The 27921-nt window shown below is 37.3% G+C and overlaps 1 protein-coding gene across 3 annotated transcripts in view; it reads left to right on the forward strand.

The window, feature by feature from the left end:
- The window catches only part of KCNK2 (potassium two pore domain channel subfamily K member 2), a 122088-nt gene extending 97936 nt beyond the window's left edge, over positions 1-24152 (forward strand). For all 3 annotated transcript variants that reach the window (XM_042884691.1, XM_042884696.1, XM_042884703.1), the window contains 2 exons: positions 6962-7101; positions 21842-24152. In XM_042884691.1, coding sequence (XP_042740625.1) covers positions 6962-7101; positions 21842-22159 — 458 coding nt within the window. In that variant the 3' untranslated portion in view covers positions 22160-24152. The remainder of the gene's footprint in view (positions 1-6961; positions 7102-21841) is intronic.
- Positions 24153-27921: the final 3769 nt, after the last annotated feature.

The raw sequence follows: 27921 nt of genomic DNA on the forward strand, positions 1-27921 counted from the left end.
AAGGGGGTGTTTTAGCCCGTCTCATCCAATTTTACCTTTCATCATATTTGTCTCAAGTCCTTTGAAGAACCTCAGATCATGTTGCAAGCTACAGGCAGGAGGTGGGACTGTCTCTCTCTATGCATCTTAATTCTTTTTCTCTACTATATTGTCAAAAAGATGCTTTACCTAATCCTAGATTATCTTTGTAGTCACAGACTGTGAGGTATACAAGAATTATGGTGTTTTATTCTGCTGAACATTTTTACTTTAGCAGGAGTACATTGCTGTGTCACATCGCTTTGTTATACAACACAGTTTTTGTGAGCATCTTTGGCTTTCAACAGATTTTTCCAGATTTCTGCTTATATCACTGAATTTCTCTGTTACTGTTGTACCTTTCTGTGCTTTGTTTGCTATGTATTTGTCTTTTTATATGTATTTTATAATATAAGAAGAAGGCTTAGCATATCCCATAAATGACATGACCAACACTTGAGAGGTGCCTCTCTCCCAGTTCTGGTGCCTTTGTGTCAGGCAGATGTAATAGACATGAGCTTACTCCAGCTGATATCAGCAGTGGGATGAGGAGAGAAGTGTAGGGCTGATGTTAGTGAGCTATTTTGCTGGAGGAGAGCACAGATATCAGACATTCGCATGATGTGAGCATCTTCCATGTCCCATCTGGAGTTACTGCCATTGCGTGAGTCCAAGTGCACCCAGCGTTTGAGTCTTAGGCCCAGTAGCTCCTAGTAACTATTTTTGTGATTCTTCTCTTTCTTTTGAATGTCTCTGACTTTTTTTTCTCTCTTTCCTCGTATTGTTTTTCTTACTTTGATTTTGTCTTCAGGAGTTTGTGGTTTGGAACAAATTCTGACTTACACCAAATCAAAAATGTGTGCTGTTTCGAAGCAGAGTCTGGGTGCTCTAAATTTTCTCTCCTGTGGGGCATGTGTATGGCAGGGGATAAAAATAATTATGTATGAAGACCTAGTGATATTTACTGTAATACATTATGTGAAATAGCCCATTTGTCTCTAGCTGGAACACTGAGTACATTCATCGTTACTCTCATTATAAAATTTCCACAGATTTCTATTTGTAGACCACTTGATATCATAATTTGTTTCTACGTTGTTTTTTTTTTGTTTTTTTTTTTTTGTTTTTAATTTTTACCAGGAAACACATTATCTTTCTATTGAATGCCCTTGAATTATGTTGTTCTATACCTCATGGCCTTTCATAGTCTTTAAGCATATTTTTAGTTCTGAAATTCTGCTGTAATGGTGCTATCAAAATGCTGTGAATGTTTTCTATTTCCTTTTAGAGCAATTTGCACAAGACTTGTACTAAAATGTTATTGACTTAGAGATTCAGAGTGTAGGAATTGGATTTGTACTTGTAATGAAGATGCTAAAGAGAACAGGTTGAGACCACTTTTATCATTATGTGAGGCTAACATGGCCAATGGATTGTATTTTGTCAGAGACAAAGTTGACAATAAGTTCATTGACTTTCATCTTCTTTGTGTGGACTAATGTGCATTCTTATCACCAGAGTACAAGACTGATTTGTGCACTTGACAGGTTGGAGGGAAGGGATACCATCCAGAGAGGCTTGTGCAGATTTGAGAAATGGGCCTGTTCGAACCTCATGAAATTCAAGGCCAAGTCCTGCGCCTCGGTTAGGGCAATTCCAAGCACAAATACAGGCTGGGCAGAGAATAGATTGAGAGCAGCAACCCTGTGGAGAAGGATTTGGGGCTGTTGCTTGAGGAGAAGCTCGATGTGAGCAGACAGCAAGCATTTCCAGGTTGGAAAGCCAAAAGTCTCCTGGGCAACATGAAATAAGGTGTGACCTGTAAGCCAAAGGAGGTGTTTGTCCCCTTCTGCTCTATCTGCACAAAGCCCCACCTGCAGTGCTGTGTTCAGCATTGAGGTCTCTAGCTTTTTTAAAAGGATTCTGCAAGTACTCGATAAAGCTGGTAATATTTACCTGAATAACTAGGTTTCCCTATTAATTTTGAGAAAGCATCCAGAATCTTTTGCAAGTTAACAAATTAGTAAGCAGACTTTATGATTACTGACCTGCTTTTTTTCTTTTAGATAAGTCGTAACTACCTCACAGACACTAAATGTCACTTGTTTTGTTACAGACTTCATGCAGAACTCTATCACTTAAAAACATTTAGGAAAGCTGAGTGCCTTAAACAGAGATTAAGCAAGTGTATAGAGTTACCCATGTAGTGGGGTAAAAGGCTGTAGGGTAGAACATAAGTATTTCATCTGACAGAAGCATCTGAATTTGTTGTGGCTCTAGCATATGACATTTTTTGGTTTTGATTATTGGTGGTGGGTCATGAAGCAGGAAGAATTCCACGTCGGTCCACTTCTCAGTGCCTAGGTGGCAGTGCAACTGAAAAAAAAAGAAAGTCTCAAGCTGGCATTAATTTAGTTCTTTTTATGATTATTTTTGGCTGAGAAGGCATGTTTCTTCAATAATATTTGAGGTGTAAATTGCCGTTTTCTACTTAGAATGACAGTCAAAACAAGAACAGAGTGGTAGGCAGTGGCACTTCAATTTGTGATTATAATGGAGTGGAATTCTAGGAAAAAAGAAAGCATTTGGCAATTCTTGTAGCATATTGGAGCTCCGTGGGATATTTCATAACTGTCAACTTCATAAAGTTCCCTCAAACAAAACAAAATTCCAAACGATTTAAAAACTTCAAAATATTTTGGTAATTATCATATTATCTTTCTGGGAACCATCATCCCAGAGGAAAACCCATGTTTTCAAGACCTACATAGGAATGTTGTGGTGGTTATAGCCTGTACTGGGGTTAAGAGATTTCTTCCAGTATCTGTCACTTTTCACTAACATGAAGTGAGCTGCTGCCTGCCTGGCACCACTAGATTTGAAGCCTTGGAGAACTTTTTTTTTTTTTTCCACCAGCAGAACTCTTAAGGCAGACATAAAAGGCTGATCATTCAAGGTACAGGAAAAGAAGGGAAAAGGTGAACAGGTTTTGTATTCAAAGTTCAGGAAAATACATGGACATTATTCCAAAAAGCAAGCTTAATATTTTTCTATTTTTCTGTTTTTTAAACTGGATACTTTTTTTTTTTTTTTTTTTTTTTTTTTTTTTTTGGTTGATAGGGTTGATTCTTTGGCATGGGAGCTGAATTTTTAACTTTTTTTTTAACTCCTGTATTTTCTCATTATTATTATTTAGGCTTTTTTTGTAATTGAAGAAAGTTTACCATTCTACTTTCTCACACACACACACACACACACACACACACACACACACACGCACAAAACTGTTCTAAAGGAACAGCCCGGATTCTCTCTTGAAAATCATGTCATACTAATTCAAACACCTCTTGTTTTAAAGAAAAAAACCGCTTTAATACTACAGAAATGTCAAACTTATTATTAATGTTCTGTAAAAGAGGAAAGTAAGAGATTTTTTCATGTCATGTCGGTTTGGTTTTTTTCTAGTGTACGGAAGTTGCTAACCAAAGTTAGCAATGAAGTCAAAATATGTACAGCATGACAATATAATGTTTGTATGTGCAGTTAAATCCTTTAACTGGAGTTCAAACTGAAAATTATTGCATATGCTTCTAAAAGAGAGAGTCTAGCAGCTATCAAATACAAAGTAGATTAGATGCCTAAAACTTGACTGAATTATGTGGAGGTCAGAAATTATTAATAACATATGAGTAGCATGTTTCACAGTGGAGCATAATGATATTTCATAAGGTTAAGCAGCAAATTAGTGCAATTCAAATGAGTCTCTGCTTTAAGAACGTCTTCTGAAGTGTTCTTTTTCCTTTGATCTGTGATTTTGAGAATATTGCTTTTTCACTGTTTTGGGTTGTAACTGAATTATGCGTGTTGCCATTTTAATGTGTTTATCTGGGTCTGCTCAGCTGGAGATACAGTTTACCCAGAGCACTGATAGATTTAATGTCACCAAAGTGGAACGCTTCACCTACTTGTCAAAGCAACCCAAGACTGTGCTCACTCCTGCTGGCATTGCGTCTTTTTGGCATTTAGAAGTGCTCTGTCACCTCAGCATTTCACATCTGTAATAGGGGCTGTCTGTGTGAACCATGCAGACTACTTTAAGCTTGAGTCAGTATGCAGTATCTCTCTCGACTTCTGGGTAGGATAGCATGGAATATAGCTGCTGTTTTATAGCTGCGCTCTTATCCTGAAGCGTCTCTCCATTTTCTACTATTCTATTTGTTCACAAATGTAGATACTGCCCAAAAGCAGTTATATGAATAAGTGGTGAGGGGTGTTCCTCTCTGGTAAGAGAGGGTTTATAAAAGTCTGTTAAAGAGATGTGACCAAATTTTTAATTGCAACTCTACGCATTCCATTTGAAAACTTGCAGCTAATGTATTCGACTGAAAATGGAGTTGCAAGTCAACCAGAAATACTGATGATTTTTTAGTCAATCTTAAGCCTATTCCCAAATTCCTTTATCAAAATGGAAAGCACAGCTTCGTATTTCCCTGTGTTCACAGGGCTGTGTTTAACCAGTATAGCTAAATGCATGACTTTATTTGTTGTAACTTGAGTTAGCACTGCACTGTGCACAAGGCACTGATTTCAGCCCAGGAGGTGCTGATCACACACCAGTATTTGGTTGTTATGAAGTGACAGTTGCACACTGGGGCTGAGCCAGGCTGCTCAGCAGAAGAGCCACCGCCATCATGATGTGGGGCAGGGAGTGGCCACACTGTGAGCTGGGCTGGGCCACAGGCAGCCTGCGAGTTGGGCATGCTTGATTTCAGTTGTGTTTGAAGTGAATTTCATCTCTGTGCCCACAATTTGTACCATTGATATGAAGTAGTAATGACCTTTACTGGTCTGGAGAGCCAAGTTTGGAGTGAACCAGAAGTTTTCTACTAATATGGAATTACGATACTCTGTACCAATAGCTTTTTATGTTCTCTACTTACAGTTTTGAAGGAAAAATGTGAACTAAAAAGACTTCACAGAAATAATTTTTCGTTAGTTAGCTTTAAAAAGAATAGGGAAAAGAATGGCATCAATAAAGGAAAGTTTACTTTATGTAATTGTTTTTCATATGTATAGAGAAAGAGTTATCTCAGGGCAAATATCGTTAAATATATTTTTTTCTCCATGGTCTTTCATTAAATTGATACCTCCCCAAGGACTCCTTAAAATTCATGAACTAAACAACTGATAAGCTGTTCTAGAGTGTTTTGACTACCCCTTGCAAAAGTTGGAAAGATTAACTCCTTTAGGCATGGCTAGATGGAGCCATCTCCTGGTCAGAAAGCAAAGAAAGATCTTGAGTATCAAGATGTCCTAACTCCTGACCTGGTAATTAACCTTGCTATAAATAAATTGGATTGGCACGGTGAAAGAAATGCTGCCTGCAGACCGATATATTTGATCTCTAGTTTCCATTTATAAACTTTATACTCTAGAAGTAATTTGTATTCGTATTGTACTTCCTTTTGCGCTATATAAGTAGATGAAGAACGTGAACTAAGGAGTGAGGTTCATGGATGGCTCCTGATAGAGTTCTGATGCATCATGGTAATCAACAGCTTTTTGAATGGCAGCAGGGGAAAGACACGGGTAAATCCTGTTTTGCTGGGTTGGTATGAAGTGGCTGTTAACAAATTGCTTTATCTGGTATTTGGTTGCCTTGAAGTGTGGTGAACTCAAACTTTTGCAGGTAGGCTGTCTTCTATTTCAGGCTGTCCTGTAACTGCGCAGATGTTAAGTACCCATATTTATTTATTTATTGCATTATGGGTTTATCTCTTAGGCAGTTAAACCACTACTGCTTAACAGTTTTTATTGATGAAAAGATTCGACATGAGAAAAGCAATTTCTGTCTATGAGGGCTTTTTCACAAAGATAATAATCAGTAAAATTCGCTTGTAACCTGTGTGATGATTAGATAACAATAGCAGGGAAAACTATTATTTGTCATGAAAGGGGGGTAAAGAGCATTTTCCTTTGGCCTTTTCAGTGGGCAGAAATATAAATTGAACTTCTCTTTGCAGCAGCCCAAATGAAGGGTATGATTTTATTTGACGGGGTATAGCTGACTTGCAAGCTTAAGGCTTGTTTTATTGTACTGTGGGATGTGAAATATGAGTTAGTTTGTGTTGTCTGAGAGCCCTGGATGAACATAACCTTTTTTTTTTTTTTTTTTTGTTCTTTGTGGGAAATTATGCATCTGTTCTTTATAGCTGTGTTGGACATAAAAGTTCCATTACAGCATCTCTGAAATTTATTCCCCTCCTTTTTTTTCTTTTTTCACTTCAACACTTGGAAGAAAGAAAGAGTCTGGTTCTTAAGGCAGTGGGATTCAAAAGAGCTGCCTTCAGCTGCCAACTGTATTATCTCCATTTTCTTGAGTTCAACTCAAGTCCTTGTAGACTGATTTCTTCTACTGTAAAATGGTGATGGCAGTGTCTGACTGCCCAACAGGGGCACTTCTCAATGCTGGTACTATTCTTTACTAGAGTTAAAGGACTCATGTAATGGAGGTGTGTTTCTAAGTCCTAGCAAGTCAGATTTCTCAATGTCTGAATGTATTATGTATTGCAGAACAACACTTCAAATTTAGTACAGCATGCATGTTTGAAGAAGGTAGGAAGTTCTTTCATTCAGGCTATCCACAGTAACTTCCAACTTAAATAATATCTCAGAAACTGAATCAATTTCTCAGTGTTCATTTTCATTATTTGAAAGATTAGGAACCATCGTGTACAATTTGCATACTACTGCTGATCTCAAAACTTTTTCAGCAATGGGGGAATTTAGACTGTGATGTATTAACATTGAAATATTTTGCTATAAATTTTTGCAGTAGTAAGAAAGTGGAAGAAATAGGACTTCTGGAAAAGAATTAATTTTAAAATAGTTTTGCACCTATAACAACTAAATGTGCTTTATTTTTAACTTCATTGTTTTTCAGGAGGATCAGATATTGAGTACCTAGATTTTTATAAGCCAGTGGTGTGGTTCTGGATCCTTGTTGGGCTTGCTTACTTTGCAGCTGTTCTCAGCATGATTGGAGACTGGCTAAGAGTCATATCAAAAAAGACAAAAGAAGAGGTAAGAATATTTCCAGAATGTTGCTTTATAAAACTTTGTTTATAAGTCAGGTGAATGTATAACCCCTTTTGCTCTTACGGAATGGGGGAAAAAAACTGTTTCTGTGCTAAGTATATGCCATAGCACAAATTGAACCTTTGCTTTAGCCTAGTCAAACATTCTGTGATGTTTTTTTTTTTTTTTGTATGACTGCATATGGATTTAGGTAAACTGTCTTAAATGTGTATGCACATTTGTACATGACTTACGGAAGATTTTCTAAAAGAATTATTCTAAATGGGAGAATGAAGTCCTTAATTTCTGAGACAAAAATTATTCTGCTTTGATTGTTTCTCTATGGGTTGTGAGCACAGAAAGAAAAATAAAAAAGCTCTAGAAATTTATATACAATATACCTTTCACCATCTTATAGCTCTAAGAGAATAAGTCTTTCATATCTTGTCAGGTATTAAAATGCATTACTTAAATGTGCCTGGGTGTATTTTACTAGATTATTTTCAGCTGCATGCATAGCTATTTGTAGTAAGGTGTGTTGTTTTCAGTTAAAATATACTTCTGTATATTCTGTATGTTGTAAATATGTATTCATCATATATAATATTTTACTTCAAATGTTGTCACTTAAGAAAATGTTCTGACTTCTGAAAATGTTAAAGGATAAGTAAAATTTCCTTTGGTTACAGCTGGCACGGTTTGAGCTTCATTAGAAGCTTTATAAATAATTTTTGTTTTAAGCAATATATCATTTCCCTCTGCTTCAACTTCAGTTCCTCTGCACATATCAATTCATTTGTGTTAATCAAATATAAAGAATCTTCATTGCTACTGTTGAATGAATGTGCTGGTTACTGTGTCTGCTACTTATATTTCTTTAAATTGTCTTCCTAGCTGTAGGGTGCATCATCAATGCTTAGTTGTAAACTTGACAAACTGTGAGTTCCAAAGACCTTACTATGAAGAGTAGTTTATGCCTATTCATCTTCACCTGTTATAGGCTCCTTGGCCCCTCAGGGTCCCTGCCTCCTCCCGACTGTAGGGGAGCAGTGATGGTGGCAGTAGGCAGGATTAGTAAAACCATTTTGTGAGGTCTGTAGGGAGAAGCATCCTCTTTGCTATGCTGCTAGTTCTTACAGCTAGTGAGAGTGATGCAGCAGGCATGTTTTAAGCATGTTTTTACTGAGAATTTCGTAAACACTTATTCCCATAAAAGAATATGCAGCTAAATAATGAGAGGATGTAGCTCTGAAGCAGAGCGCAATGTTTATTTGATCCATTTTATTTAATGAGTATTGGAACTGATCTTTTGCTCTGCAAATTTCAAAGGATATTTATAGTTCACACAAGTAACTTTACTAATGACATTCGCAAATACGAAGCAGTGGTTATAATGTGTTTTTATTTGCAAATTCAACAGTATCCAGGTTCACAATCTTGAATTCTGGATAAACACAGTGGGCAACTTTACCATCAGCCTGTATTATTTCCACGGTCTGCAGGGAAACCAACAGATCACATCAAACATGATTAGCTGGCATTGTTGAAATTTATTGTTTTGCACTTAAGAAAGTGCAAAAAGGCCACCTAGCCCATGCTTTCCTCTGCATGGGGAAGGAGTTGGACAAGTACATGTAGTATTTCCCTAGTGCACTCTCTTAAACAGTTCTTAGCTTGGAGCATTTCCTAAGCTGCATTTATTTCCTAGGTTCTTGGAGGGAAAAATGGCATTATGACTAATGCACTATAACTTGGGACTATGAAAAATACCCTGCTTAGGCTTGGTTCTGTTGCCCTTCTTCATACACTAGTGGAACAGTCTAGTTCTTCACGATACTTTCTAAAATGAATTTGGTCTTTAATCTTTCTTTTTCTCAAGCTGTTCAATTAGACAGAAAGATATCTGGATAAGATGCTATCTTGACTACATAATTGTACATAGCACTGAGGATCTTAATCTTATTTAGAATCTCTCGTTATCCATGTTATTACAATGACAATATATTACCAAAGTGTCGATTTTATAATGTCTTGGGTTTTTTTTAATACTGTAGATATTTCAACATAGGCTCATTTTGGATAAGCTTTAAAGAAACATGAATTTAATAGAGTCATGGGCCTCTTTAGCGTATAAAATATATAATACTATTTATATGAAGCAATACTCTATTTGCCAGGTTATGCAGCACAGTGCTATGCCAAACTTTCCTCAGGCATCAGGAATGTATCTCCCATTTCCTCTTTCCACTCTTTCTCACCTTTGTAGCCTAAACAAACAGATTCATTTTGTCTACAGAAAGGAAAGCCTCATTCTTCAAATGTAACCAAATTCTTTTGGCTGATGCAGGTATTCAGGACTTTGCTGTAAACAAGTGTCTCTTGTGTTTTAGGTTAGATTAAAGACAGACATAACATAATTGGTACCATTTGTTCAATTAATCATATCCCTCATGTTCAGAAGTGTTCCCCTGCTTTTTAACCCATTGCTTAAATGTGTCTGAGAAAATCTGTAGCAGAAAGAAAATATTCTGGCAATAGATGCTACAGTATCAGAAATGACTGAGACTGATTTGAGAAAACTGGCAAAGCATAACCTTTGTGCTAGTTAGAAAATAAGAGAAATTACTTCTGGATTCTGATTTTGTGCTGATTTTGTAGAAGGGAATTTATGTACAAGTATCCTGCATTCTGCTGACAGATTAACTGTCTGATTAACAGAAGCATTGTGTTGGCTTTACAAGTAGCATTTTATGATTTAAAAACTGCTGCTCAGCTCATCTTTGTTATCTGTCAAGGAAAATTCGAGTGAAGAAGCCAAGGCAGTTCAGTGGAAATTTAGTCTTCTCTGTGCCAGCAGAAGTCAGAGGAGACTAAATTTCATGTATTGCCTGTTTTTTCAGTTAAGCTTAAATTTATGATGGTCTGTTCCAGATGCTGTGGATGCAGATTATAGCAGAACTTATCTGTAGTTCTGATAGTAGAAGTGCAGTGGAAAATCCTAGTCATAAGCATGCCTTTATACTTCTTTTTTTTTGAGGTAACTTTCTATCATTGGGGGAAAATAGCTCGTTATAACCAGAAGAAGCCTTTATCTGTAAAAATGAAGTTATACACTGAAATCTACTGAGAGATAGAAGCTGAGGTAAAATCTACAAGATCATAGTGAATGGATTCTTAGAACTAAAACAGTTAAATATATTTCAAATGAAACACCTGACTGTGGAAGTTGTCTTCAGTCAAGAGACTTTTACTTGCTGTGGGTATCAACATCCACAAGAAAAAAGGTTTTATGTAGGACTTGTGGGATTTGTGTTGTAGGTTTCATGCAAAACAAACAAACAAACAAACAAAAAACAAAAAAACTAGGAAATCTCCACTAGCTTACCCCTTTCAGATACAGGAGAGAGCAAATCAGTCAGTAGTGATTGATAGAGTTGATTTCTTTTGGTCCAGTTTTGAAGGCAGGTACCTCCTAAGCTTATTGAATTGTACTGGAGGCCAGAACAGAGACAGAGGATGCAAGTGTTTAGAAGCCCCTTTGTTTCCTTCCCCTGAACAACCAAAATTGAGCTATATGACATGTTTTCAGTAATAACCTCCTTTGTGCTTCTTCGTGTGGCCTGAAGTAAAATAAAAATAAAAATTTTAAAAGTGCTAGTGTAGAGCATATATTGTGAAAGGAATCCTCCACGATCCAAGGAATGGGCATGTTGATCACGGCTATCACCTAATATCTGTACACCTGTTCATGTTTCCCTGCTTTTCAAATGCAGCTTTATTGCTCATAAAAAAAAGATTTACATAAGAGTTGGTGGTAATAATGCATTTCACTGTTTCAGCAAATTAAAAAACCTGTTGTGTTTTTTTTTCCTTTTTTCCAGGATAGTGCCCAAATGTTTGTCAGATGCAAATGGAACTGAGATTTAAAAAAAAAATCTGATCAGCTAGTCTTTGATCCACTATAATGCTGTGTTTTTATATTAAAATCCAAGTAATCAGCATGTCTTTTAGTTGCTCAGGTGGTCTTGGTTCTTGAAATAGTCCTGAGAGTTTTGAATGCATCAGATGAAGGGAGAAGTGAAAGACAAGTAGAGATAGAAGTGGGAGTTTTAGAAGCATAGATCTGCTGCTGGAAGCAGTTCATGCAGTAAGATAGATGAAGTGTCAGAAAGTCATTGGAACATGCTGTGTGCTATAATCATAAGTAGGCGATCTGTCTCTGAAGTTCAGCTTTAGCTATACTAGCTTGCCATAAACTCCCTCCTCTTCATTATTCTCTGTGCTCTGATTACTCAGAGAACTATGAAGTCTCCTGATTTTAGTCTCTTTGAAAGGTAATATTTCAGCAGGATTTTTCATCACATTTTTTTGCCTCAGTATGCAGCAGCTTCTGAATTTCAGTATGTCCTACAAAAATGACTTCCCAACCAAGAACCTTAGTCACTTAGGCTATACATTTCAAATTTTTATTTTTAAAATAAGGTCCCTTAAATAAATAAACACCCCTTTGGCTCATAGTATTCTTTGTGAAACTTTAGTCCAGACTCCATTCAAATCAATGAAGGTGGAATTAATCTCCACTGTAGAGAGTAACTTCTGACTTAGTCATCTACATTGTCTTTATAGTTAGTGCAAGGAAATGGTGTTTCTAGCATATCCATTTCATTTTAAGGCATCTACTGTGTGAGATGAATTGCATCCTCTACAAGCAAGTTCTCTTCTTTGAATATCAAGAGTGTTAGACATCAGCTCTGTTTGGACAAGTGATTTTCATGCTGGGTGTCCTCCTTTTGAACTGAATGATATGGATCCCTCTTTAATGACCAGGTCTAAAACTTCATGAAAAATAGCATAACTCACTCTTTCAGGAAACACGAGGCAAATGTTATCTTTGGTATTTATAAACAATTTGACTCATCTGAATCATGACTCTGTTTAATCTCTTTGGCATCAGCAGCAGACCTGTCACTCATGTCTGTCAAAACAAAATTAGTCTTGTCATGATGATACCACGGATTATTGCACTCTGTAGTATTTATTGTCTTTTCATTTTGCTGTAGCTTAAGGTTAAACATATGGGTCCCAGCCTTAAGGGAATATGAATCCATCTTTCATATCCACCATGGGAGGAGCCTAAATGTAAACTGTATACATGGAATGGCATGGTATCATGGTATCTCTGTCTTGTAATATTACATGTATATTAAAAAAATATTATATGTATATTAAAAAAAAAAAAGTCAAGTCTGACTTCACAAAACATCTGAGCTACTCTTTGCTGAAAATACTGGCCTTCTTTTATCCTTCATCTTCCCCTGGCCCTCCTTCCTGGTTTCTCTGCAGTACTCTACACCTGATTTGGCAACAGCTCTGGTGCTTATTTGACTGCATAATGAACGGTCTTTAGCTTGCTAGAGAAGTGCAATACAATTTTGCAAGATTTCAGTGAATTGTATTGGCCTTGCAGGCAAACAGGCCTCAGAACCTGCTCAGTGAGGGTGATGACTGATATTTTCTTCCAGTGACAAAGAGCTTGCAGTGTGGCACTTGCACCCATCCACTGAGTTGGAAATGTAGATGATTAGAATAGCTCTACAGCCTGCTAATCAGAGGCTTTATACAAAGGCGTGAAACCACTGCTGATTCATTGTGTATTGCTGATCCCTTGCAGATTGCTTTAAGCAAGATGGAGCAGCTTCTATCAAAGAAAACAACTCAGGGCTTTTCTTTTTTTGTAGAAACAAACAAGCCACCACCAACAACAACCAAAAAAAAACAACAACACCACCAAAGGAAGTTTCAGTAGTGCTAAAATGCATCCATTCACAAGCTCAAAGTATTGGGCAGACTGACTTGGTGCAAGCCTGTTCCTAGAAAGTGCTGAACTGAAGAAATATTTGTGGGAGGCAGTCGTAGTGTGAAAGCAACTGCAAGTGAAATCCTTTTACAAGGCAGTGATTAATGGGGGTGACACAATTCTAGGATGCGCCAGCAGGCGGTTGTTGAATTTCTGTAGGAACACGGTGTTACAGCTACAGATGTTATTGAAAGGAATATTATCAGAAAACAGTCCCTGGCTCTGTGGCCTAACATTCAAGGGGAATGCAGAGGGCTACAAAAACAGCAAAGCAAGAGAAGCCTGCCTAGGTTTAAGAGTGTGCAGAAATGCGTATTTGAGAAAGAATTGCAACATTCAAAAGACTGTTTTTTTTTTCCTACTAATTTGAGTCAGATGGGAAAGAACACAAACTATTAGGTCATAAAATACTGCCAAATCTGAATCTCAACAGGGCCAAAAAACTCAAAAACCCACACAAACAAAACTTGCGAGGAGAAAAAAAAAAAAAAAAATCCCCAATAAGATAAAACATGATGATAGCACAGTCCCCTCCATAAACTTTTTTTAGTCTCAGACACATAAAGAGTGGTCATGGTGTCAGAAGGAAGAAATGGCTGACTTGGTTTTGAATTAAATTTCATCTCATTCCAAAAACTGTGACTTTAAGCTATCCTGGTGGTGTTCTAGATCCTGCCATAGCAAGAGTTTCTGTATTAGTCACTCTTTTGCAAGTACATGGTTGTACTATGTGCAGCACAGAATATGAAAGGACATGTTTTTCTATTAATCTTAAGTGAACTAGTCTGCTAATAGACTTTCACACTTCATTTTTTGAGATGTCTTTCCCGAGCTTTCTGTGCTTCTTATACACTGTGCTTGCTTAAATTAGCCTCAAATTCATCACACAACACACACAAAAGTAACATCTCTGTTGTTATTGTGCTGGTATGGTCCATGTTTATATCCCACCTCTTTGTTGAGGATTAAAAAAAAAAAAAAAAAAAAAAGCCTTTTAGCGATGGCTGTTTTGTTTTTTTGCGTAAGTTCCACCATATCCCAGACTGATGCTGGTGTGGTGTTGATTACAACAGAAATTTTAAACAAACACAACTCTGTTAGCGAAGTGGCACTCTAGGCAGGTTGTCTGTCAGCCCCAACTCTTCCCCAGTGCTCCCCATTTCCTCACTGTGCTGGCATGGGAGGGATAAAATGCCTTCAGGTTCAATTCAACCAGACAGTAATGATGAGAGCTGTCCCCAAAAATTAAAACTAGAGCAAATTACTTACACTTCATAATAAGATAGAAATTAATTAAAAAGATCAGTTATATCAGCGGTGTTTCTCAGAGTTAATTACGCATGAAGTTTCCTTGAACGTGGGTTACTGTAACTTATATTAGGAGATCTTGATTTTCATTTTTATTTTTGAGACAAGATGTAATTGATCCTCTAAGTTACTAAGACAAATGTATCTGTGATTTAACTCTACTGATAGAGATATTTAGTCTGGAATCTGTTCAGCCCACATCTTCATGATTAATATTCCTGAAGGCTAACTTTTTAAAAACTTTTTTTTTTATGGTAATCTCAGAGCAAACATGTAAGTTCACATTTGATAGCTCTCCTGTGGAAGTATCACCAGACAAAGCCAGTCCAGCAGAATAACCTTGAATCTTCAAGAAGCTGTGTTGATAGTGAGGAAATTGCATTTTGCAATAATGGATAAAAAACACTGAAGAAATTATGGAATATTTTTCTGTAGAGGGAATGAATTGTAGTGTAGCTGTAATACTCAAGTTGCGAAATTAAAGTGGAGATTTAATATTTCAGAAAATATTACCCCAGAAATTAACATTGGGAATTTTAGGATTAAACAATTTTTGGTGAGACTTGACCCTGTAGTTTCAATAACCATCCCATTCTTAGTATCGAGTCTACATTAAGCCTTTTCTTTGTTCTTTTTAGTATAGCACTGTGAGGAAAAATAAAGTAAAACCCAGTGAACTTACTGAAGTCATCTTTTTCCTGTGGGAGAAATTTAAAAGACAGAGCCTTTCAGCTGCTTGTGACTTGGATTTCATTATGCTTGTACTAAAATTCTTAAAATGTTTGCTATTTCTGGCCACAGCAAAATCATGGGCTGTAGAGTGTAGACAGAGAATAGATGTTGTCCTGAATCATATTAAGGTCAGCCGATAGAGCTTCACGTTAGCTTCGGTAGTTTCTTGTGGTTAATAAAGGTGGGTGTCATTCAGTTCCATCAGGTTGAGAGAGGTTGGATAGCTTTCTGAGGTAGATGAGTCAACTGAATAAAATGACTGATTTTGTTAAAAGGAGATGCTTACATTTTTCTTTATGCTTGAAATTTTATTAACAAGATGAAATGCTAGGAATGGAGAGAATCAGGCCAATAGTTGGTGTACAGTCATCAAATGTAACTCTTGTAACTCTATGCAAAGAATTGTCTTATGAACAATATGAGGAATAGTTCTGGGGCAGTACCTACCACAGGAGTGTTTATATTTCTGGGGAGGGAAACAAACAAAAAAGGTAAACAAAGGAGGAAAAAAAAGGCTAATGCATGATTTATTCTGATCTGTTTTTGCCAAAGAAAAAAAAAAAAAAAGTATATTGTAAGCTACCTGTTCCTATTTAGTTGAATTGGACCATGATAGAGCAAAAGAGCATTTCTGTATCTGCCATCTGTCATTATCTCCATGAAATACACTCCCACAGATGTCTCCATATATGCTTCTCCACAACAAAATAATCAAAATTCATGAGCTGTCTGCATTCCCTTTAACTATTGTGGTTTGTTTCATCCAAGGCATCAGCTGCACTCATGGAAGTTGTGGGTGAAAGCAAACAGACGTTGCTCACTGGAATGAACTCACAAATGTTATTTGTTGAATGACTGAATAATCCAGTTGCTAGTGGGAGAGCATTTCTGACCACTGTGTGTAGAAAAATACCACTGTCTAAGTAATTTAAATGTTACTCCAGAAGATAGCAATTTTACAAAGTAGATTCTTTCTCATCTAGTATTTGGCTTTGAAAAAAGGGTTTAATATACCGGTCGAGGATGCCAAAGGAGAGAAGAAATAATGCTTTACTTGCGACATTCAATGTGAAATTAAAGTTTGCTGTGTTAAAGATGTGATGTAGAAGAGTTCTCTCTTACAGAACTGAGTCCTGGGAAGAAAGAAGGAGCATAAAGTAGTGGTTACATACCTGGGAAAGCTCAGCCTAGACATCTCTGTACAGTCTGTGGTCTTTCTGTTGTATTTTGCTCCTGTCTTGTTTTACCTTTAAAGACAAGTAGCAGTCTTCTCTACCTCTGCTACAGGGCAGTGAGGTTTGGATGTTCTCTAATAATGCTATAATTAGAAATATTAAGAGCAGTATTCTGGGGATGGGAATTTATTTAGTTGAACTATAAATTCTTAAGATGGAGGAAAAGCATGGGCTTCAAACAAAATTGTCTGTCAAACCTATTTTTTTTTTTCTCTTCTGCAAAAATGAACATACATTTGTGGCCAGCAGTAGTTCAGGCAGAAGGAAGTGGTGTTTGCTTACCCAGGACTGCAGGAAAATGAGAAGGCAGAGAGACAAACCCGCCCACAGAACCAACCCACCCAGCAGCTGCATTGTTAAATACATCAAGACTGTCTGTACCTAAGTTATTTTTTATTTCAGTTTTTATGTGAGACTTTCTGAGACAAATTTCTGAGAAGGCTTGGATGAGTTTCTTGAAACCTAAGACAAAATGTTATGTACTCTACTCTGCTGAGTGCATAATGTGATATGTACATGCTCTTTCTAGTTTTGTTGCAGGGTAACAGATCATGGAGAGGTTAATTGGATGTGTTATTCTGAAGTAACAGGAAAGTACTTTGGGGGGGAAAAAAAAAAGCTTAGAAATTGGAGAATGCATTAGGTATAAATATTAGAAATCATATACTGAGGAACATCTACAGCATTAAAAGTATCAGTAAGGACAGCCACTTTTTTTTTTCTAAAATAATCAGATGGATATTTCCCGCTCAGCTGCTCCCTATTTATTTCTTTTTTCTTTTTGGTTTGCACTAACATCACGGCCATTCTAAATTGTATGCAATCTGTATGCCAAAAAAAAAAAAAAAAAATTTAAAAATACATTTAGTCATGATTTCTTGTACAACATATGTAACGTCTATTTTTACAGTTTGGTGCTCACTGCTATAGCTTCTCCCAAGTATATCAGATATTTCACCTCATGTATGTCTCTCCAGGCAACGTAATTCTATCTTCTCTCTGTGTAAACACAAGTAGATCAACTGGTTACACTTTCGTATTGGGATTTTCCAAGCAAAGTTAAGGAGAGCTTAGAACAGCGTGTATTCAATTTGGTCTATTCAAGGAGATATTTCTGCTTTTTGTTTGTTTTACTACAGTTGTGACTTAATTCAAAGTATGGACTATTCACGTGTAATAGTTATGTGACTTGTATTGTCCAGATTGCAGTTAATAGGTTGTGTGTGCTTACTGAGAGATGGACAATTCTGTTTGTGTTAATTATTTGGCTATCTGTTCATAAAGTGTCCAGAAAGGTCGCCAAACTCCAGACAAATATGGAGAATTTCTTCATATCAGGTTCTTCAATATCTTCAAATTTTCTTTTTTAATTGGTGGTGATGAATATTAATAGGGAAGAAGTTGATCTTATCAGTTCATCAGTGATACTGGCTGAGAGGCTTGGCCTAGACCAGAGTTTTAGGTTATTATTAATTTAGATGTTTGGGTTTTGTTTTGTTTTGTTTTGTTTTTTGCAGGAAAAGTGAAAGAATGCTTATTTATTGTCCTTTTTTTTTTTTTTTTTTTCCTAGTTCCATTATATTCAGTATATTCATCTTTAAATGACATTTTTGGTGAGGTCTGGGAACTCTTTGGTCATTTAGAAAATTCATGCAGTATATTCTGTGTGTATATATGCATATGTATATACATATGTATATAAAGAGGCTTTAACAGGATTAAGTAGACATTTCATATTTATTCAGATATTTCTCATTATGTTCTAATAGAACACACATTTTGAAAGACGCCTTACAACATATATTTAGAGATAGAGGTCCATCTGCAGTGGTAGCTGGAGGCCAGGCAGTCTGTACTGGGCAGTGAATTGAATCAAGGAATGATGTTTGAGTGAAAAATGTCTACTGTTTCACGATGATGTGTGCTATGATGAGGAATATATATGTTTCTCGTTCATATGTCTTGAGAATTTGTCATTGAGTCCAGCAGATAGAGGTCTCATAAGGCAGTAGGGTATTGCTTCATAAATAGCTGATAAAGTCACCTGTTGTTGATGTTCAAGGCGCATTATTAATGGGTTAAAGTGTTGCGCTCCTTGTGAAATCACTGTGGATATCTGACATCTTGTAATCTGATTTGGATTTTGACATTGAGGAAGTCAATCCTGGAGCTGTGCTAATGGCTGAGTCCCCATTACTGGTGGTGTTTCTGTTCTGCAAGTGTTAGAAAAGGGCAACTTCACCAGGCTAGTGTTACTTATATCACTGTGATTTTCCTGTTACTTCTGAAACATGTAATTCAATTTAGCTTTATGTAAGGTATTTAGCTGTCAATAATTTCTGTGACTGAGACCATATCTTTGCATCGTGTTTCCCAACTATGTTATCATAATATCCAACTACAGTGACTGCAGAAATTAAAGGTGTGTGCTGTAATGGGGCAAGAGAATTTGAGGAAAGTAAACAAGTGTTACAGTAGGTATGTAAGTTAAGATTTTTTCTGAGCAGCACAGGCAGCTGGCATTTCAATCACTTTGCATAAAGCATTTTGCGTCTATCAGCCTCCAGATGAAAAGAAGCAATAGGAAGAAATGTCATACCCTAAGGACAGAATGGACCTGCATGTATACAGAAAGGTCCCTATGGATAAAGGAAGGATCAAATTATTAGTTGCTTATGTTCACTGGCAGTTGAAAACTGCATATTTCTATTCCTGTGACCTTTTCTACTTAAATCTGTAAGTGCTATGGAATTAAGAGTTTTATTCTGGAAGGATAACATTTTTGAGTGCATTTTAGTTCACACAAAAGCTAGGGGCTGAAAGCAATAATCTTGGGGCACACACAGTTCACGCAGCACCACCTTTTTTCTCATGCTGTGCCAATTACCTCTGTTTTACTAGGAATGTATTTCAATTCTGCTTAGTAACAGCACTGCGTTTTTATTATTTTTTTGTCAGTGATTTTAATATAGAATTGAAATCCTGCCAAGCAGCATCACAGCTCTGATATATGGGCAGATAGGATTGAGACCACCATGTTCACGTTCCATGTCACCTTAATTGGAAAATGAGTCTGTCTCTAAAACGCATATTAATGATGTTCTCCATCTAGCTGCATAAACTTGCTTTCCAAAAGAAATCTAATTAGAACCTACCAATTAGCTATCCTAACAATCTGAAAAATTTCCAGAATAATTCTCATACATACAAGTTAAAATAGAGCAGCTTTTCTAGTGCAAGACAGCTCCATCATCAACATGTGAGGTGGACTGCTGAGAGAGTTCTGAGCATGTACTAAAGGTTACCTATACTTGATTTTGTCAGAAGCATGGCCAGCTGTTTTTCATTAGCTGAGAACACACGGGAGAAGTGGGAACTGGATCCACTACCAAAAAGCAGGTTAGGAAGGTCACAGGGAGGCAGTTCAAGATGCTTGTGACTTCCAGTAGGTTGCCAAGACAGTTTTAAAACTACTGATCTAATAACATCCCTTGAATGTGATTATCTGCAATCGCAGAGATGTGTGCATGAGCAAAAGTCTTACACAGCTGGAGAGGGCTACAAATGTGCAGGGTAAAATAGCTGTATATGGGCTTTTTGCTCCCCTAGACAGCAGCATGCTCCAAAATCTGAGCAGTTTGCCTTTAGGAGAGCTTTAGAGCAGCACAAAGCTGCCCAAGGGTGTCAGTGCACTGATACTGCTTATCGTACTTTTGTTATTTGTTTACTACAAATAAAACCAGTGCAGCAGCTGAAATGTTTCAGCAGTGCAGATTTCATTATTTTCAGATCTGAAGTGCAGTGTGTCTGATCCTAATTGCACAATTTAAATACTAATAATCTTTCAGCTGGGCGAATCCTCTGTGTATTACAGATAATAATCCTCGTTTTAGAAGATACACATAATGGGTCCACATTAGTCAACTGCATAATTCACTGAAGCTGAGACAAATGTAATAAAATGACCCCTGGGTAAAGAGCTTTTTGTTTTGTTTCTGGAGGGGGAAAGTTTTTCCTGAAACCCCGTCACTCCTGAGTGAGCTGATAATTTTTTACCTTCATTATATTCCTGTTTTCCACTGCACTGCAAAGTATGAATAAGCCTTTGGCCACTCTGATGGCTTAGCCCCGTATTTCTCTTTGTTAATTTGTATTTGATTTCTTTGCTCACCAAGTCCAGGCTTGCTTACTGATGATTGAAATTCTGGACTGAGCAGTACCAATTAGACTAATGTATTTAAGAAGGTTAATTCTTCTAAAATGCTTTTCTTTGGAGTTGTATTTATCAGCAGTCTATCTCCCCTGTGCTATATGTTCCAACTAATAAGCTAATAAGAGCCAAGATTTAAAGAAAAGCAGTCTATTCCCTTTTCCCTTATAACAAGATATTCTCCCCAAAACGTGCTTCCTTTAATTACCTGTGAAATTTAATATAGTAAGTGTTTGCTTAAAACACAAGAGAGAACATATAAATAGCATATAATTGATAAGGTTGTCGTTCACCTCAGACTATTATATGGGTAAGCTGCCAAGTCTCCCTTGTGCCCTGTCCAAGGAAGATGATAATTTGGGAGCCTGTGCCAGCAACTGCCTCCCTCCCCCTCCTCAGCCGTACCCTCAGAGCCTGGGCTCACAGCATGTTCTAGCTTTCACAGCACTGAAATGCAGAAATGGTTGGTCAAAGTTACAGTGGTTTTAATGAACTTGATCAGCCTGTATATTGACAGACTCTAAGGCAAAGATGCGTAGAGACAGGAATGTACATATGTAGCAGGGATATACAGACCTAGAATCACAGAATGGTTTGGGTTGGAAGGGACTTTAAAGATGATCTACACCTAAACCCCTGCTATGAACAGGGACATCTTCTACTAGACCAGGCTGGTCCCGTACATACATACATTCATTAAACGATAATAACTGTGCAAACTAGCACCTTGCTGACAACCAGGCTGGAGATCCATGCCACCCTGCAGCTGTATGCTGATAGCACACAGTGCAACATGCTGACTGGCGGCCTGTGTCACCTTGGAGGAAGCAAGGTGGTACACAGACATGCTGCTGACAGGACTGAAGCTATTACTGTGTTGGCACTATGTCTGAGCAAGCACAAAGAAAGAGAGAATACCAGCAGCTGATGCTTTCTTTTAAAAAAAGCTTTTCTGTCTAAATTTAGAAAGTTCTTTGCCAAGTCTCCTAGGGATCTTTCCACAGACAGTAGAAGTGCTCATAAATAACAACACACAGCATTGCCTGGGTTGCTGGGATTTCAGCATGCCCTGACCAGCTGGGCACTGGGCAGCTGTCAGGGCTCTGGAGCTCCCCTCTGTTTCCTCTGTTGTTCTCTGCCTGTAATTCAGTAACAAATTTCAGTAGAAAAGATTTTTCTTTCTTTCTTTCTTTTTCTTTTTTTTTTTTTTTGAATTGCTATTAACTTTTACTAGAGCATCATTTTTTCTTGTTGCTGTCAATGAAACAGCAAGTATATGGGATGAGAAATCAACCATCGCAGCTCTCTGCCAGCCAGCCCAAAGCTGCATTGCTTTCAAGCCTATGAGGACTTTAAAGTCCTCAGCCCTATTATGCTGCATATTTTTTCTTGTTTTTGCTGCAGGTAGGGGAATTCCGAGCCCACGCTGCAGAGTGGACAGCCAATGTCACTGCGGAGTTCAAAGAAACCCGAAGACGCCTGAGCGTGGAGATCTATGACAAGTTCCAGCGGGCTACCTCCATCAAAAGAAAGCTCTCTGCTGAGCTCGCTGTCAACCACAACCAAGACCTGACCCCCTGCAAGAGAACCCTGTCAGTCAACCATCTCACCAGTGAGAAGGACCTCTTGCCAGCTCTAACAAAGACAGACAGCATTTACATGAATGGTTTGACACCGCACTGTGCAGCAGAAGAAATAGCTGTCATTGAAAATATTAAGTAGCTGTGACGTTGGGTCCCAGTCCTTGAGAAGCTCTTGGCTTTTAGACTAGCCATACACCCTTTTTTTCTCCACCCTGTCAAAGATCAATGCTAATAGCATTTTATATGTGTGCATGAGTTCCACAGAAACTGCAGTCCAGAGTTACCATCGCATCTCTTCAAAGACACAAAGATGAATGGCACTTCTGTTATCGAAAGATGCTGGAACACGCAACGTCTTCTGCCTTTATCTGCCCAGACTGTTTTTCACTTCTCCTAATGTGCCATAAGGCCTAAAGAATGAATCACACTTGTTTATGGTAACAATGTAGCTTTGAGGGATCCGTCCTTAATATTTCAGGGTCTACCTTACTGAGCCTAGGAATGGACCATTTATGGACTACAACACATTTGTAAATGGCAAGAAATTCTTATGCAGCCTTTTACCTAAGAAATTTTTGTCAGTGCCTTATCTTTTGGAGAACCAGAACCTCTACAATTCCTGTATGTTTTCTTTTCTTTTTTTTTCTTTTTTCTTTTTTCCCTTTTTTGCATGAGAAGTGCTTTTCATTTGAGCTTTCATTTTTCTTGAAATGGTGGTGTTTTAAAGGTGTCTGCATTGAAGATACCAACCAGCATGAATGAATGCCAAAACTCAACAGTCATCAAATGATGTCCTTAGCTCTGAATTTAAAGGCACTGCAGTTTTGAAAGTTGCAAATATGTTCCCCGGTAGAATTTTGTTTTACTCAGGTCCAGCTGATATTTGTTCACACTGACTTGGAGAACCTGCAGATCCTCTTTAAGTCTTATTTTTTTCAAGAAGTGTTCAGCAGATTTTTTCTTCTCTGTGTCAGATGTACAAAAAAAAAAAAAAAAAAAAAAAAAAAAATCAGCTTTCTATCACTAAGTTATTTGGTAGATGACAAGCAAATAAAGATGGCTGTTTTGAGGAGAGGCAGGAGAGGCTTTTAATTGCTGTATTCCAATAACCACATCCAGAAACCAATGCAGCAAAATACAACCATTTTCAATGAGATAAACCTTCTGCCAGATATTTGCTGTGCAGCGAGGATCTTAACTTCTTCCTTAAGTCGCACCACACACCATATGATATTTTACACAGGAACCCTGCTGGAGTGCTTTCCTGAATGTCACGCTGTACAGTGGCTGCCTGTGCCGGAGCTGTGACTAATATGGGAATGCGACTGAAACTGGTATCACTGTGACTCCATACATTTCCAATAGAGATGGCTCTGAATATAAGTGCAGGCATGAGGAAGAGCTGAGAAATAACACAATCTGAATACTGATGATTGTTCAGACAGGATAGGCTGATGAGAAGCAGATCTAAGCCAGACTATGGGTTTTCTTTATTAGTTTTAAGAAAACACATTAACTTTAATTTTATATCCTCTGTTTTGCTTATAAGTGTACGTGAGATTCAGAAGAAATGCAAGATGGAACGGATAACTTTATGGTTTTTTTCTTATATTAGTCTACTGTAACATGGCTGTACATAACATGAATTGAACAGGCCTTAAAGAATAATTTAGGCTCTGTGTAAATTAAAAAGAATGAGACTTTGCTGATTGGGCATGATTCAAGTGGCAAATCTTACAGCATCTCTGACCATTAGATAACATGCAAGATATGAATGTTAATGTTTTTGGATGCTTAGCTTGTTTTCTAATAAATATAAGTTAATATGTAAATTCAGTCAATTCAGTGTAAATATCAGTCAATTAACATTTATAGAGAGTACGCTTTTAAAATTAAAGAAATTCCATGAAACAGCACCGAGCAATGCTCTTATAACAAAGACCCTCGTCTCCCCAGCACAGTGTTCTGAATGTCCACATGGCAAGAGTTTGTCTTGCCATGTATAAACTGTGAATTGTAATGAAAAATAAAGTTTTTAATTAAAATAAGCTTTTCTGAACCTCCTGCTTGCTGTAACTGGAATGCTAAGAAATCATTTGTGAAACTGATTTTGTGTTTTCACTGGTTAGAGTATAGCAGCTTTTCACCTGCTTTAATTCAAGCTAGTTTAGCAATAAAGGCTTGACTCATCCAGCACAGAAATATTCATATATATTTTTTCTTAATATTAAAAATAATGTTCTTTGGTTGCTGTACTTGATTTTGTGTTTCTTCCTGTTTTGTTCAAAAACGTGGCAGGACCAAGTTCAAATTGTCGTGTGCTACGGAGCAGCAGGTGATCTCTGTCCTGTCAAGTGGCAGTGATGCAGGATGCCCCGGTGGTGGTAACCTCCTGCAGTAGTATGCACACCAGCAGCTCTCAGGGCAGTAACCTGTCACACCAGAACAGTCATTTCTGCAGTGGGTGGTTTGCAGCAGCCTCTCTAAGCCTCAGCCAAGGGAACATTAGCTTGCAAATGTGTGGTGGGTAAGTAAAGACTGAAGCGTGCTGTTTTCTTAAATTGTTCCAAACAAATTGTTCTGATGTAGATAGGACATCTCAGTGACTTTTGGACCTGATTTTCATAAAAAATGATCTGCTAATGTTTAAAGATTATTGTTTCTGAAAAGAGATGTTTATCTCTTGCATCTTTATGAAGGTGGTGAGGCCCTGACACAGCTGACCAGATATGCTGTGGTGCTCCATCCTTGGAGGAACTCAGGGCCAGGTTGGATGGGGTCCTGGGCAGCTGAGCTGGGGGGCAGCTTTGCCCATGGCTGGGTGTGGGGCTGGATGGGCTTTAAGATCTCTTCCAACCCAAACCATTTTATAATCTAAGGTTAAGTCATTGGATCCTTACTAATTGGTTTATTTCAATACACCAACCTGTAGCAGTGATTGCCTATGTGGTTTCTTTCATTTTAAAGAAACTGGTCACCTTAGGACCTGCTGAAAACAGTATAGTATTTTAAGACTCTATGACAATGTCTGTGATATTGGTATAGATATTTGTTAAGTCCACTGAGCAGTTTCTTACCTTGATTCTTGCATGTGATTTATGGGAAAAGAACTGTTAATTTGTATATAAAAGATTACTGGTTTTTTGTTTTTGGTTTTTTTTTCACTTTCTTATCTGATCTGAAATATTCTACCTTATCAAACTAAAATAGATTAGATTTGGCTGTTTGGAACAAAGCATTAGCAAATGCAATCCTGAATTCATAGTTTTGATAGTAACTAGATAGTCAAATGGGTCTAGTGCCATTAGCATTATTAAAAAACTTTTTTTTCCCTCTCCATGTACAGTGATAGACATCCTAAGGATGGCAAAGTGAATTTATGAAACTTAGTGACATCTGTAAAGATATTTCGTTTTCATTCTTGTAAAAGCAAACTTTTGAATTTAAACCACATCTCTTTTGTGCTCTGGAAATCACTCATAGCTCTCTGTATTTTTTTTTCCTATGAATTAGGACTTCTTGAAATTCCACTTGCCACCTCCTTCCTCTCACACATACATGGAGATGTTTCCCGATGATTAAGATGCTTACTACTTAAGCAAATACCTGAAAATGATATTTCATTCTGGTAAAGGTTTGGTTTCTCCTGCTCTATCAAGCAAATACCATTAAAAAAAGTAATTGACAATCCTTTTTGAATGAGAGATAAGTTTTAGAACATAAAGATCTTTAAAGACAGTTTGCCACATTGGAAAAAAAAAAAAAAAGAAAAGCATTTATTTCTTAGTGTTAGAGGAAATGTTACATTAATAGTGATGGTCTGGAGTCTGTTAAAGATGTAGCTAGTTTCGGTTGGCTGTTGCTTATGTTCTGCCTTGTGTAATAATCCTGATTTTTTTTTTTTTTTTTGCTTTTTCTGGAGTACTTACTGTTCTGACAAAGTGCCCAAATTGTGGAGTTTGGTTAAATCCTCAGTTCTTGGATTGCTGTGCATGAAAGGCAGGGAGATTGAGTCACAGAGAATGTGTTCTGCGCCCCGTCCGTGCTGACGTACCATGGGAAGAGCTTACTTTTGTATTCCTCCTCGATGACTTTTTTAGCTCAGGGCCGGCAGTCCCCCATTTTTCAGCAGTTGGGCAGCCGTGTGTCACTGGCTGAGCTGCAGATAGCCTAACAGCATCAAACCCAGAAGCTCGCTGAATCTTATGAACATCCCAGGCCATGCCTTCCTCTCTTCACCCCTTCCTGAATTATTTTTTGACACAACAGGAGGAAAATAGGAGAGTAAAGCAGAAGTGCTAAACCTCTAAAGAGACCAGTCTTGAGCTGAAATGGACCTTCCTTAATTCACTAGACAAACCATGACACCAGGATGGCAGATGGGAGGAAATCTGGCCTGTATGTTTGTTTTGAGCTGTTGTTCCTCCAGCATCATTTCTACATCAGTGATCTCTAAACAGGAATACAACATGCCCAGTAGAAGAAGAAAAGGAAGGCTGCTCTACTTAGTCAACCCTTCATGATCATTGCAAGTCTATAGATGTATATAAATTTCTTTTCTGTGATGGTAAATTTCCTGTCAGGGAAACTATGTATAATGTTGAAATTCAGCAGTAATATTTCTAATAAATTGCTGTCATACAGTTATGGGGTAATTATCTTCTCTTTCCTGCCTTGCAGTATTGTTTGAAAGGAAAGGATTTTGTATATATAAAAAATATACATTTTACATGAACATGTCAAAGTAGAATAATTATTTTGTCATAGAAGCACGTGCAAGATTTTTGGTTGTATTGCCCTGCAGATTTAAAAGAATAATGTGAGCTTCCTGTGAGCATTATGTTCCTTTTGGGAAAAATGAAGAAGAAGCTGGTTTATTAGAAATAAAAAGCTGTTGAGCTGCTCATAGACAAAAATACTGGTTCATATTTGAGCAAGCATTCTGTGCTTTGCCAAATTCTTACAGCTGTGAAGAACCTGTGCAAGAATTATTTACAACAGGTTTTTACACTTTAAAAACTCCGAATATGTCAGTTCTACGCCATTGTTTATCATGCATTCACACTTTCTGAAGAATCTGTTGAGTAAGTTTACAAACAGGTGCACTGTTATTACAGAACATCATTTCATCCTCTTATTACAAGAGCTGAGATGGAAGCTTATACAGCTTTTTATTCTAGGCCCATATATATGTGTGCTTTCAATTTGTATCTATGTTGTCGTGTAATCTTAAATTGGCAAAAAGTCCACTTTTATAAATTCAGTATTGTTTTGTGTTAGAGTTTTGACAATAAAGCTCAATTTAAAATGAGTATCTTAGAAAACCAACAGACATCACAACATCTTATGAATTACAGAACTCTCTACATTTGCAATATATTTTTTTTTGCCTGTTTTAATTGTTTCTGAATGTTCAATTGGTGTTCTAGTCTAGCTGGTGTAGACAGAACATGGTTTGTAAATAATATGGCATGATCATGCTGCTGGTATTAGATTTCATATTGCAGACTTTGAAACAGTACTTTGTGCTCTGAACCATTACTGATTAGTGTTAGTAGTATTCATTAAGCACTAAACTGCTTTTTCAGTGAATGTCACAGGAGCATTTATGAATGTCCTTAGTGAGAAACTTCTCAAGAAGGATTTACTTTGCTAACCCCAGTTATTAATTCTAGCTCATGCTCACATGTATAGAGTCAGACCTCCATCCTTCAGTGAAAGGCATATGATATGCATACATTAGAGATCCTAATGGGAATGCACTATTTGTCATTAGTGAAAATAATCTCCTGAAGATGAGCTGCAGCCTGAAATGATTGTTTAGTTTAGTTTAGTGATAGCTCTTACTTTTCTTTGTTTTTTTTTTTCCTTTCACCATTCACCACCATGAATCAGGCATAA

Source organism: Lagopus leucura, unplaced genomic scaffold (genome assembly GCF_019238085.1).
Source record: "Lagopus leucura isolate 7727_CA_CO unplaced genomic scaffold, USGS_WTPT01 Super-Scaffold_73, whole genome shotgun sequence".
Classification (NCBI taxonomy): domain Eukaryota; kingdom Metazoa; phylum Chordata; class Aves; order Galliformes; family Phasianidae; genus Lagopus; species Lagopus leucura.